The sequence below is a fragment of the Trichomycterus rosablanca genome, chromosome 9 (assembly GCF_030014385.1).
Source record: "Trichomycterus rosablanca isolate fTriRos1 chromosome 9, fTriRos1.hap1, whole genome shotgun sequence".
Classification (NCBI taxonomy): Eukaryota; Metazoa; Chordata; class Actinopteri; order Siluriformes; family Trichomycteridae; genus Trichomycterus; species Trichomycterus rosablanca.
Window position 1 is genome coordinate 22992841 of NC_085996.1, and position 12686 is coordinate 23005526.

Consider the following 12686-nt stretch of genomic DNA (forward strand, 5'->3'; position numbering starts at 1 on the left):
GGCTGTTCAAATTCTTAGATGCCTTAACATGCTGCCTAGTAAGGCACCTTAAATTTGAACAGTATTTTGACAAAATAATGAGGGAGCATCCGATGTTGCCTTAGCGGTGAAGGCAATCCCAGCATTCAGTGCGGCACAACTTTTCTCACAAAAAAATTACAAATATGGCAGATGGATGCGGAGAAACGAATGGAATTATTTAATGATCACTGATCATTGATTTTTAATGTGTATAAACGTGTACGAGGGTCATTTATTTGCAAATTCGGGCTTGTCAGCGAATTTAACGTTCTCGTTTCCACGTCATCCCAATGGTTTGAATGGCATGAGGCTAACTGTGTTAGCTTAGTAGTGAAAACTGATGGAATCGCTGTATAAGTAGGCAGCTCACTAGGTTTTCGAACACACCCAGAGTGTTAAAGAGAGGTAGAAAAGTATGAAATAGATACAAATTTGAGCATGTAGAAACAAAAAAAAAGTAAATGACTAATGGTAATAGTAGTACACTAATTAGACAAATCGTTTAGTATGAAAGGGTGCAGTTGTGAATACTTCATGTTGTAGTCACTGCTGTTTGTTTGAGTTTCGCCTTTAGGATGCAAAGATTGGCTTATCACTTATCACAATTTCTGATTTTGATTCCACCTTAGAAAGACCTAGGTCCCACTCACCTTCAATTACATTTACATTTTCGGCATTTAGCAGACGCTTTTATCCAAAGCGACTTACAGTATAAAGTCTAAGCAATGGAGGGTTAAGGGCCTTGCTCAAGGGCTTAACAGTGGCAACTTGGCAGTGGTGGAGTTTGAACCAGCAACCTTCTGATTACTAGTCCAGTACCTTACCCGCTAGGCTACAACTGCCCTACAAACCAAAATCAGTAATAAAGTCCAGATGTTTAATCTTGTTAGGAATGAAGTTTTAAAACCATAGATGCACCTGATGGCTGTGATTAGATATTTGATGACTAGGTTATATAGCCACTTGACTATTCATTAATTGTTCAATTTCTATTGGTTTATTTACATTTTTGTCAGCTTTTAAAATCCCAAATGATTTAGAATTATGACCAAATACAATCCAAGGGTAAGGGTCTTACTCAAGGATCCTGTAGTAACTACATGGCCGTCTAGAGCAGCGGTTCCCAACTTTTTGCAGCACGGACCGGTTTCATATAAGATATAATTTCACGGACCGGCGGGGGCGGGAGGATTTAAAATAGAATAACTATAGAATGAAAAATCAGTGTGAATCCTAAGCTTTGTTCGCTGCAACGAGATGCTGCTCCAACCTAGTGGTGATTGGAGACAATAACACCCAAAGAGTTTTGGAAATGTAATTGCTCTTGTAGCTATCTCTAATTATTTATTCTTTCTATGCGGCCCGGTAATAAATGACCCACGGACCGGTACCAGTCTAGAGGGTCAAACCAGCAACCTTTCAATGACTAGCCCACTATCCTCACTGCTGAGCTACCAGTGCCTTCATTTGCCATTAAATGCATTAACAATAGGCAGGTGTTACAGTTTGATGGTGTGGAGTAAGTGTGGTGCCCATCTCACCACTAATGACTGCTCAACGTCCACCGCTGAGTATGGAGGTGGTCCCTCCATGTTCCACGGTGCCTCTTGCAGAATGTCTGGGGCGGGTATGTGAGTCTTTCTGGATACAATAAAGTGCACACGTTCCGCACTTGCCTAAAACATACAACACACAACATTAGTAACTCTAATTATTCTTAATACTATAAAGCACTTACCACAATGGGCTTAAAAAAATTATTTGTACTATATTACTTATTTTCTATATTTATTTATTTATACATCTTCAACAACTGCTTTATGCAGCCACCTGAAAACTCATACCCATTTATTCACTTGCTGACACATTAAGAGGCTGTTAGATATTTACCTTCTGCATGTTGTTGGAGGTAAAAGAAATCAAGAGGACATCCTTGGTGAATTTTAAACTTATTTGAGCACAGCTTCCCAGAATCCTGGTGCTGTATGACACTCACACTACCTGCTGTCCCACTGTGCGTCCTTTAGCAGCACCATTTATTAAGTAGCCATCATTTTTACTAAATACCTTATTCTTGTCATGACAACACTTCGAAGGGACTTCAAATGCCTGGATAGAACCTGTTTGATGCTAGCCGGCAAATGGATTACCTGTGTCCCATCAGATGTAACCCTCTACACCTGAAGTCAAAATTTTTAAGCATACCTGCACTTGAGCTCGTCTTTTAATATCTCAGGTGCAAGGTAACACTCGGAGCCTCTGTCATTTAACAGTCTATATGCTTCTGAAAAAAATTTCTAACGGCAGTCGAGGTGTCCACATACTTTAGAACACACAGTGGTGACTCGCCCAGGCTACTTCTCCACCAAAGTGGCGGTGAGAATTGCTATGGTTTATTCTTGTCAAAAAATAAATCGAGCTTTGCAGAAAGTGCAATGCTCCAGCACTGATTCAGAAAATGAGTTTTTTCTAATATTGCCTTGCTGTTCCTAATGTCATCAGGTTTTATTCCAGTGATGTTTCCAGTGAATTGTCTACTGTAAGTGCCATATTGCCCCCTTAAAAGTATCAAACCAGACCCACACATACAAAAGCTAAATATAATCAGCTTTATGAACCATATAATCCCTCAAAACCCACCTCACATATACCTGCTGTGTCTGAAACAAAACTGCATTGCTAGACTATTGACCTTCAACATTTAGCCTATGACTGGTAACACATTAAATGTCTGTATGTTACTGTACACTGATCAGCCATAACATTAAAACCACCTCCTTGTTTCTACACTCACTGTCCATTTTATCAGCTCCACTTACCTTATAGAAGCACTTTGTAGTTCTACAATTTCTCTACATACCCTTTTAGCCTGCTTTCACCCTGTTTTTCAATGGTCAGGACCCCCACAGGACCACCACAGAGCAGGTATTATTTAGGTGGTGGATCATTCTAAGCCCTGCAGTGACACTGACATGGTGGTGGTGTGTTAGTGTGTGTTGTGCTGGTATGAGTGGATCAGACACAGCAGCACTGCTGGAGTTTTTAAATACCGTGTCCACTCACTGTCCACTCTATTAGACACTCCTACCATGTAGTTGGTCCACCCTGAAGATGTAAAATCGGAGACGATCACTCATCTATTGCTGCTGTTTGAGTTGGTCGTCTTCTAGACCTTCATCAGTGGTCACAGGACGCTGCCCACAGGGCGCTGTTGGCTGGATATTTTTGGTTGTTGGACTATTCTCAGTCCAGCAGTGACAGTGAGGTGTTTTAAAACTCCATCAGCGCTGCTGTGTCTGATCCACTCATACCAGCACAACACACACTAACACACCACCACCATGTCAGTGTCACTGCAGTGCTGAGAATGACCCACCACCCAAATAATACCTGCTCTGTGGTGGTCCTGGGAGAGTCCTGACCATTGAAAAACAGCATGAAAGGGGGCTAACAAAGCATGCAGAGAAACAGATTGACTACAGTCAGTAATTGTACTAAGTGGAGCTGATAAAATGGACAGTGAGTTTAGAAACAAGGAGGTGGTTTTAATGTTATGGCTGATCGGTGTCTCAGTATTTGTAGTCTCCATCAAACCATACATCTGTGACCATGTAGCAAATTGTGCATAAGATTAGCACCTGCCCTTCTTTGTATTATTACAGGCCTTAATCACTTGTCCATTGAGAACCTATAAATAACAAATAATAAAAAAAATAAAAAGATGGGAAACACAATCAGTTTTACCACTGTAGCTGGGTTACTGGGTTTCTACACACCTGATTCCAGTACCAAATGGAATGCTTGGTCAAATTAACAGCTAGACAATTCAGTTTTACCACAGCTGGCTGCAAAATTGTGTACTTAAAGTATATGTACAACAATGTTTAATATACAGTATTTGCAAATATATTATATAGTGTAAAATACAACACAATCCCTCTGTGTGCCCACCTGTATGAGGAGTGCTGCATGCTCAGGTGCTCCGTAGCGCAGATCGTGCCCATTGATGGCAAGCACACGATCGTCGACCTGCAAGCGTCCGTCCCTTGCTGCCAGGCCACCCTCCAGTAGGTGAAAAATGAAAACGCCATGCTCATCGGGCCGGCGTACCAGCTTGATGCCCAGCTGTTCATCGGGCGTGCCCTTCAGCAGCACCACATGCAGGCTATCGTCCCTCACGGTGACACCAGGGGCCTGGTATAGCAGCTCGCCGGGCTGAGGCACGTGGTGGTGATGGTGATGATGGTGCGAGCGATACCGATGACGCTGCTCACGCAGGACGGTCAGTCTGAGCAGCGTGCAGGGACACTTCAGAGCAGCGAGAGCGTAGCAGTGTGGGACGTTGGTGATGTCGATGCCATTTACCTGTTACATATGAAAAGAGAGACAGTTAGTAAGAGGCTAAAGAATGGACAACGCAATGAAGGGCAATTGCCCGTATATATATACAGTATATACACGAGGGATCTTCAAAAAGTTTCCACACTTTTCCACAGTTTATATTTTGGTTGGAAACAGTGAGGGTGGGAGGAGTAGTAATTGGTCGTGTCTGAGAGACTGAGAGAGCTTATAATCCGGACCGCTCAAAGAAGCTTTAAGGGGGAGAACATTTTCATGTGATGATGATGTGAAAGCAGCGGTGCATCAGCGGCTCAACCAAAAACATTTTTTGCTGATGCCATTTAAAAGCTAGTACAACACACCCAGGTAGCGCAGCGGGATATTCCGCTAGCACACTAGCGCCGAGATTCTGAAGTTCACGGTTCGAAATTCGACAATGCCACCGGTCAGCTGGGCGCCATCTAGCGGGCATAATTGACAGTGCCTGCAGCAGACATGTTTCTGCTTGGATGGGATGACTGGACCATGTGAATGGGGTCTTCAAACGTTGTGTAAGGACCCTAAATACCAGATAGAAAGGTGCCTAAGCAGAGTGCATCAAGGTGTGAGCAGCAATAGACCCTCCTCGACTGCAATCAGGGATCCCCCAGAAGCGGAAGACAAACTGACTACATTTAAATTGGGAGAAAATGCATAAATAAAATAGAAAAAAAACTGGTATACAACTCTGGAGAAAATTGGAAGGTGACTATGTAGAAAAGTGATGTCATTTGTGTTTGAAATTCTTAATAAATTGAGAATAGTATAATATATATTGTGTATATAAATACACTCAGATAAGGCAGAGAAAAGAAGACCAATATTTTGTAACTGTTTTACTTTCTTCTTTTTTCTCCTGTAAGCTTTTAAAATGTTTATAATCTATCAGAAATAACTTTATTCATGTAGCCACATTAAGACTTCAATTTTGAAACCTGATGCTTATTTCATTTACATTTAAATTTCTTTTATCATTTACATGTACAATAAAATAGTTAAATCTTTAGTCTCATTTGAATTTTGTTTTCAACTTCTTAATCAGCTAGCCTACATTTACAACAAGTCTGTGGATGTGATATTAGACTTAATTTTAAGGGTGTGAATAGCCAGTCAGAGCCTATTTATGAGCTGTTCATTTAATGCTGGCAAATCAACAAACTTGGAGGAGAGTGCAAAAAAAAAAAGGTCACAAACACGGCCGCTGGATTTTGGTGGAACTGATTGACAAACGTGTTGTACATAAACTGATCAGCCATAACATTAAAACCACCTCCTTGTTTCTACACTCACTGTCCATTTTATCAGCTCCACTTACCATATAGAAGCACTTTGTAGTCCTACAATTACTGACTGTAGTCCATCTGTTTCTCTGCATGCTTTGTTAGCCTGCTTTCACCCGGTTCTTCAATGGTCAGGACCCCCACAGGACCACTACAGAGTAGGTATTATTTAGGTGGTGGATGATTCTCAGCACTGCAGGGGCAATGACATGGTGGTGGTGTGTTATGAGTGGATCAGACACAGCAGGGCTGCTGGAGTTTTTAAATACCGTGTCCACTCACTGTCCACTCTATTAGACACTCCTAGCTAGTTGGTCCACCTTGTAGATATAAAGTCAGAGACGATCGCTCATCTATTGCTGCTGTTTGAGTTGGTCATCTTCTAGACCTTCATCAGTGGTCACAGGACGCTGCCTACGGGGCGCTATTGGCTGGATATTTTAGGTTGGTGGACTATTCTCAGTCCAGCAGTGACAGTGAGGTGTTTTAAAACTCCATCAGCGCTGCTGTGTCTGATCCACTCATACCAGCACAACACACACTAACACACCACCACCATGTCATTGTCACTGCAGTGGTGAGAATGATCCACCACCCAAATAATACCTACTCTGTGGTGGTCCTGGGAGAGTCCTGACCATTGAAGAACAGCGTGAAAGCAAGCAGTCAGTAATTCTAGAACTACAAAGTGCTTCTATATATGGTAAGTGGAGCTGATAAAATGGACAGTGAGTGTAGAAACAAGGAGGTGGTTTTAATGTTATGGCTGATGGTGTAAAGTGTGTAAATGTAAAATTTCTGGCATTTGTTTGGTGTTACAGGACAATGTATAATGCACAAAAAGCGATGAACTAAGGAACAAAAACCAAGCACTTTTTACTCCTGCCATGACGCCAACTATTCTGCCAAACAGATGGCAAAGCATATGACGCCCACTGTATGCCAACCTAAAATTCACACCTATTCTGCAATGATGTAATTTCAGACCTCCCATAATCTTTTCTCTTTTTTTCTCAGGCATGCGTACCTTAAGAATCATGTCTCCAGGAAGCAGTCTTCCATCACGGGCAATGACCCCCTCTCTGTAGATGTCCTGGATGAGGACGCGCACAAGCGGCGTCTCATTACCCCCTACGATGCTGATGGCCAGTGGCTCACAGGGGTCGGAGCGTGTGATTTTAACTGTGGTGACTTCACCGTCTGGGATGAGGTGATGGAGCTGAGGCAAAGCAAACACTTCAGAGGGGAAGAAAACAAAGGATAAAGACTGGAATTAGCAATAGTAGATGGCACAGGTTTGGAACAGTTTGGTGGGCTGTGCAGCCAGCCATTCTATCTATTTTTAATTCACTGAGGAGATTAAACAACATTTAATTTATTATATAAGCAAGCTTTTAATTAAAACCAAGAAACATTTCAGTACAGCAGATAAACTCACATATTCATTAGTTATAACTGCATAGCTTCAACTGTGAGACTAAGCCATTACAGTACAGAGATATGCAGGAATCGTTCGGCTGTAACTTAATTTCACTGAGGCATAGCCATGCATAGTAAAATATTATCCTGACAAAACACATCTATACATATGTCAGTTTGCAACACACATATTATTTTCAGTCTGGGTATCAGGACCAATTTTGGACTGAAACAGTGGAATAATTTTTTTAAATAAAATAAACAGCAAAATGTCCTTAATTCTTTCAGGCTCAATTGTCTTTTTTTGTGGACTCTTATTTTCAGCTCACCCTACAGTTTTCCACAGGAATATAAGACAGGGACTGAGATGACAATGATTCTGGTGTCATCAAGCCTTATTGTGGATTTGGATAGATATTTTTGATGACTGTGCCACTGGGTGTTTCAACCACCACCCAGGTTTAACTATTTCGCAATGCAGTTTGATTAAATTTGTAATATCCTGGTAATTTTCTGTCATGGAGTCCATGCTGCCGTGTATCCTTGCAAGGTTCCAAGGGTCTAAAATAAAAAAACACTTTTGACCACCATCCACATTGTGTGTGTGTGGAAAAAATACACTTGCATTTTCTTTTAGGCTGATTTACGAGGGTTCTTCAAAAAGTTTTCACACTTTTTTAACCTCTGTGTATTAAGAATTTCAAAAACAAATGACATCACTTTTCATACATAGTCACCTTCTGATGCATTTTTCCCAGCATCTTACCAACTTTTTTAAATATTTAGTTTATGCATTTTCTCCTTTTTTTCTCCCGACTTTAGCCTGTCCAATTGCCTGATTGCATTACGCTTCCTCTCCACTGATGCCAATCCCCGCTTAGATTGAGGAGAACAAAACTAACACACGCCCCCTCCGACACGTGTGCAGAGTTCATATGCGGATCAGCTCTGTGTACGGAGAGTCGCACCCTCATCAACGCACTCAATCAGCCAGCAGAGGTCATAATGGCATTAGCCATGAGAGAGTCCCTATCTGGCTTCCCACCCTGTATGAACAACAAGCCAATCGTTGTTCATGTAGGCTCCCAGCCCAGCCTAATGGCAAGGCTGAGTTTCGAACCGATGAGTTTGAAATGTCAGCTCTGGTGTGCTAGTGTGTTTTACCGCTGCGCTACCTAAGCAACCGTACCAACTTTTTAATGCAATCAGCAAAAAATGTTTTTGGTTGAGCACATAGCCACTGATGCACCGCTGCTTTCACATCATCATCACATGAAAATCTTCTTCTCCTTAAAGCTTCTTTAAGTGGTCAAAAAATGTGGAAATCAGATGATGCTAAATCTGGACTATAAGCTCTCTCTCAGTCTGTCAGACATGACCAATTACTACTCCTCCCACCCTCACTGTTTCCAACCAAAATATTAAAGTGCGGAAACTTTTTGAAGATCTCCCGTATAACATATCTAGTTGTTTAAGACGTTTCCCAAAAGTGAATATGGGCATTTTTAAGTGTGTAGCTATTTTAGGCATTCTTAATTTATAAAGGTATCTGTGTATTCACTGGTCACATGTTGATGCACAAGTAAAAGAACTTGGTCTTTGTGTTACCTCATAGTTGTATGACCAATAAACTAGGAGGTCATAAATGACCATTTAAGAGTTCCTAAAGACTGATTTGAATGTGTTTAGTTACATGTGTTTTATAAGGATTTCTAGGGCTTACAATAACTGTGCGTTATTTTGTTAAACTGCTATTTTTTAAACAAAGACTAGTATTTTATTATTTAAGAAAACATTTCCTATGTATTTTCTATGTGAAATTGAGCTAATTTACCGCAGTAATTATTTATATCCAACTTTTTGTAATATGTTTTGGTGTGATTATTTTTCTGAAATAGATGGACAGTTATGTGTTTCTTTCCTTCTTGTCTTTCTACTTGTTTTATTCACAGTGCAGTTTCTCTTTCGCAGTCAATATTTTCCCATCATCACCACAGAGAGAGAAAAACACAGAGCTCATTACTTCAGGCACCTGGGGTTTTTTATGTAACACACACACACACACACACGGATACACACAGTGTCCTTTGATTGGTTAATATTTTATTTGCTGAATCTCCTCTTATACTCTTTTCTTTCATTACATTTTTTTTAATGTCCAGTCTGAAGATATGTGGACATTTCTCCTAATTATTACATTCATGTGTTTTAAGACATACCCATTGCTAATATTAATTGTATAAAATAAATGATATGTCTTCCCTGTTTCAGCATGAGTGAACAAGGCAAGGTCTATAAGGACATGGCTTGATGAGTTTGGTGTGAAAGAACTCGATGACAAGCCAGTCATTCTAGTTTAACATCACTGTCTGATACAGCAATTGCTCTTTTGATTAAGTATACATAAACTGAGTGGAGACTGTTACAGCTACAAATGGAAAGGCAACTGCCCAGGGTCCGCAATTGGATGTCCACCAAGCCCATTGTCAGGTGTCCACATAGTTTTGCCCAAATAATGAATAAATACAGTGTATTTTTTTGCTATCGTTATATATGTTCTATATGCTACTATCCAGACTATTTTCCTGTCCCCATGTCTCTCTCTAATCAGGCTAAGCTGTCTGCCAGCCCCATCTGCATTATTAAAGCAACATATGCTGCTGGGCCCTCAACCCAGCCTGTCACCCACTGACACACTCTTGGACACACACACATGTACACACTCACCCTCTTGTGGTATATTGGCATTTCTGAGGTTGTCTCTCTCCTCTGTGCTGTCATGGGCCACGGCCGTGCCGCTCTTAGTCCTTCTGAGCACGCTGAAGGCCCGGTTCAGACGGCGAAACGAGCGACTCCTCACTGACGAACGGTCAAAGTTACGAACTGCGAGGCAGAAGAGGAAATGTGTGGAGGAATAAGAGCTGGATACTGGACAAGAGCTACTTGGAAACAAAGAAGCCTACCCAGAAACAGCCACTCATGAGGCAGGGAAAATGAGTCACATCATTAATCACTCTTATTATTTTTGGAGGATTTTCTTGTTGAAGAGTGATTGATGCCACTCTTACACATTGTCTGCGGTAACTAATGTGTAGTGTAAGTACTCATCATCATGCTTAAATATTTGTTTGTTTATTAGGATTTTAACGTCATGTTTTACACTTTGGTTACATTCATGACAGGAACGGTAGTTACTCATTACACAACGTTCATCAGTTCACAAGGTTATATTGAACACAGTCTTGTGTTTAGTGTATCCAATTTACCTCACTTGCATGTCTTTGGACTGTGGGAGGAAACCCACGCGGACACGGGGAGAACATGCAAACTCCACACAGAAAGGACCGAGACAGCCCCCAACTGGGGTTTGAACACAGAACCTTCTTGCTGTGAGGCTACCCACTTAGCCACCGTGCTGCCGTGCTTGTATGTAGGAGTGTGTAGTTTGTAGTCAGACTTATTATAGACCTAGATAGCTAGCAGTGGGTGCACTACTAAATTCTCAGAGAGCACATGCTGTCCAAAAGTAAATTGCTCATGTACCTGCTTTAAGTTTCCCTGATACTTAAGGGTTTTTAGTTTCACAAATCAATTGTGCTTTTAACAAACTATACAGTTTATCTGATGATGATGTGTGTTACCATACAGAATTTATCTTGAAAAGCCTAGAAAAAAAAAGTGTTCATTAAACGATGGTTTTCAAAAAGTTTCCTCACTTTTTAAAACTATTTATTAAGAATTTCAAAAACAAATGACATCAGTTTTCTACATAGTCACCTTCTGATGCATTTTTCCCAGGGTCGTACCATTTTGATGCGATCAGCAAAAATGTTTTGGTTGATCATGTAGCACCGCTGCTTTCACATCATCACATGAAAATCTTCTTCCCCTTAAAGCTTCTTTGAGTGGTTCAAAAAGGTGGAAATCAGATGATGCTAAATCCAGACTATAAGCTCTATCTCAGTCTCTCAGACACGACCAATTACTACTCCTCCTGCCCTCATTGCTTCCAACAAAAATATAAAAATGCTGAAACTTTTTGAAGATTCCTCGTATTACCTGGAAATCATGAGTTTCTAGATAATAATGACCTGACAATGCCATAACCATCCATAACCAAAGTCCCAGAATCCAACTGACCTTACTCTAGTAGAAGAAATAGCCCACGTTTCCTGTCAATCAGAAAAACACTGGATTCGTGAACTTAATGCTAAAACCTTCTTTTGTAACCAATAAAGCAAAGAAAATGACAAATCTAATTTTCCAAGACACTTCTTGGCATAAGCAGAAGAAATGATTATTTATTTATTATAATTAATAATGATTTTAACATCATGTTTTACACACGTTGGTTACATTCATGACAGGACAGGTAATAACTGGTTACACGAGATTCATCAGTTCAAGTTTAATGTCAAACACAGTCATGGACAATTATGTATCTCCAATTCACCTCACTTGCATGTCTTTGGACTGTGGGAAAAAACACACACAGACATGAGGAATCTAACCCAGGACCTTCTTGCTGTGAGGAAACAGTGCTACCCATCGAGCCACCGTGCCACCCCAGATGAAACTATTACACAGCATATTTTGTCACTTATTACATGTTTCTATCTACTTTTTATTTTCCTTTTTTCTCCCACTTTAGCACATCCAATTTCTGCCTGTCAATCATCCTGTCACTAATGCTGGTCCCTGCTCCTGATTGGGGAGGACATCGAACATCTTATCACCTACACTTGACGAGTGCAGTGCAGTACAGCACTGTACAGAGAGCCACACCCGGCTTAATCCTGCTCCTATCTGAACAACAGGTCAATCGTTGTTCATGTGGCCGCTCAGCCTCAGCCGGCAGACAGAGCAGGGATTCAATACGATGTATTCGAGATCCCAGCTCTGGTGAACAGCGTGTGTTTTTACCGCTGCGCCACCTGAGTGGCTCTATCTACGTTTTTAATTTTCGTTCTACAAGCTAAACAGTTTAAGTTGATGGGTTGTAACAGTATGGTCGCCAAGTGGCTTTACATTGCTGTATTAGATTTGCCGTTGACGGTTACTTAGATCTCTGATAAGTCTAACATCTGTCGGACTTGTTCTTGACATGTCTTCAGGCTTGGGTGAAGAGTTTCAGCGAAATGGTGCTTTGTAACCTAGTGCTGCTCCACCCAAGTTCCACCCCACACACACACATATACACACCATGATGTTTCCAGCTCTGTACAGCACGGTAGCACTGCTCTTAAAAGCAAAAAGCCTGAGGCTGACAGCTCATTCAGCTGCACTGTCATGCCGTACTTTCTTTCCTTTACTAAAGAGTTGGTGCAGCACATTTGCCCACTGGCCCACAGCGGGTTACAGAAGGAACATTAAAGAGTGGAACATGCCTGCTCTTCCACTAAAAAACTCTCTCTCTCTCTCTCTCTCTCTCTCTCTCTCTCTCTCTCTCTCTCTCTCTCGCTCTCTCTCTCTCTCTCTCTCTCTCTCTCTCATTTTTTGGTCTTGGTTTGCTTGTACTGAATGCTTTTCAGTGCTTGTGAAGGAGTGTACTTATGGGAAATGAAAGTCAATGAATGCATGTGTTTC

General features: G+C 41.1%; 1 protein-coding gene across 1 annotated transcript in view; it reads right to left on the reverse strand.

Moving 5' to 3' along the window:
* lnx1 (ligand of numb-protein X 1) overlaps positions 1 to 12686 on the reverse strand; it is a 69245-nt gene that overhangs the window by 13938 nt on the left and 42621 nt on the right. Inside the window, exons 3-6 of the mRNA XM_063002103.1 lie at positions 9828 to 9983; positions 6709 to 6917; positions 3973 to 4386; positions 1563 to 1697 (exon numbers count right to left, since the gene is read on the reverse strand). Coding sequence (XP_062858173.1) covers positions 1563 to 1697; positions 3973 to 4386; positions 6709 to 6917; positions 9828 to 9983 — 914 coding nt within the window. The remainder of the gene's footprint in view (positions 1 to 1562; positions 1698 to 3972; positions 4387 to 6708; positions 6918 to 9827; positions 9984 to 12686) is intronic.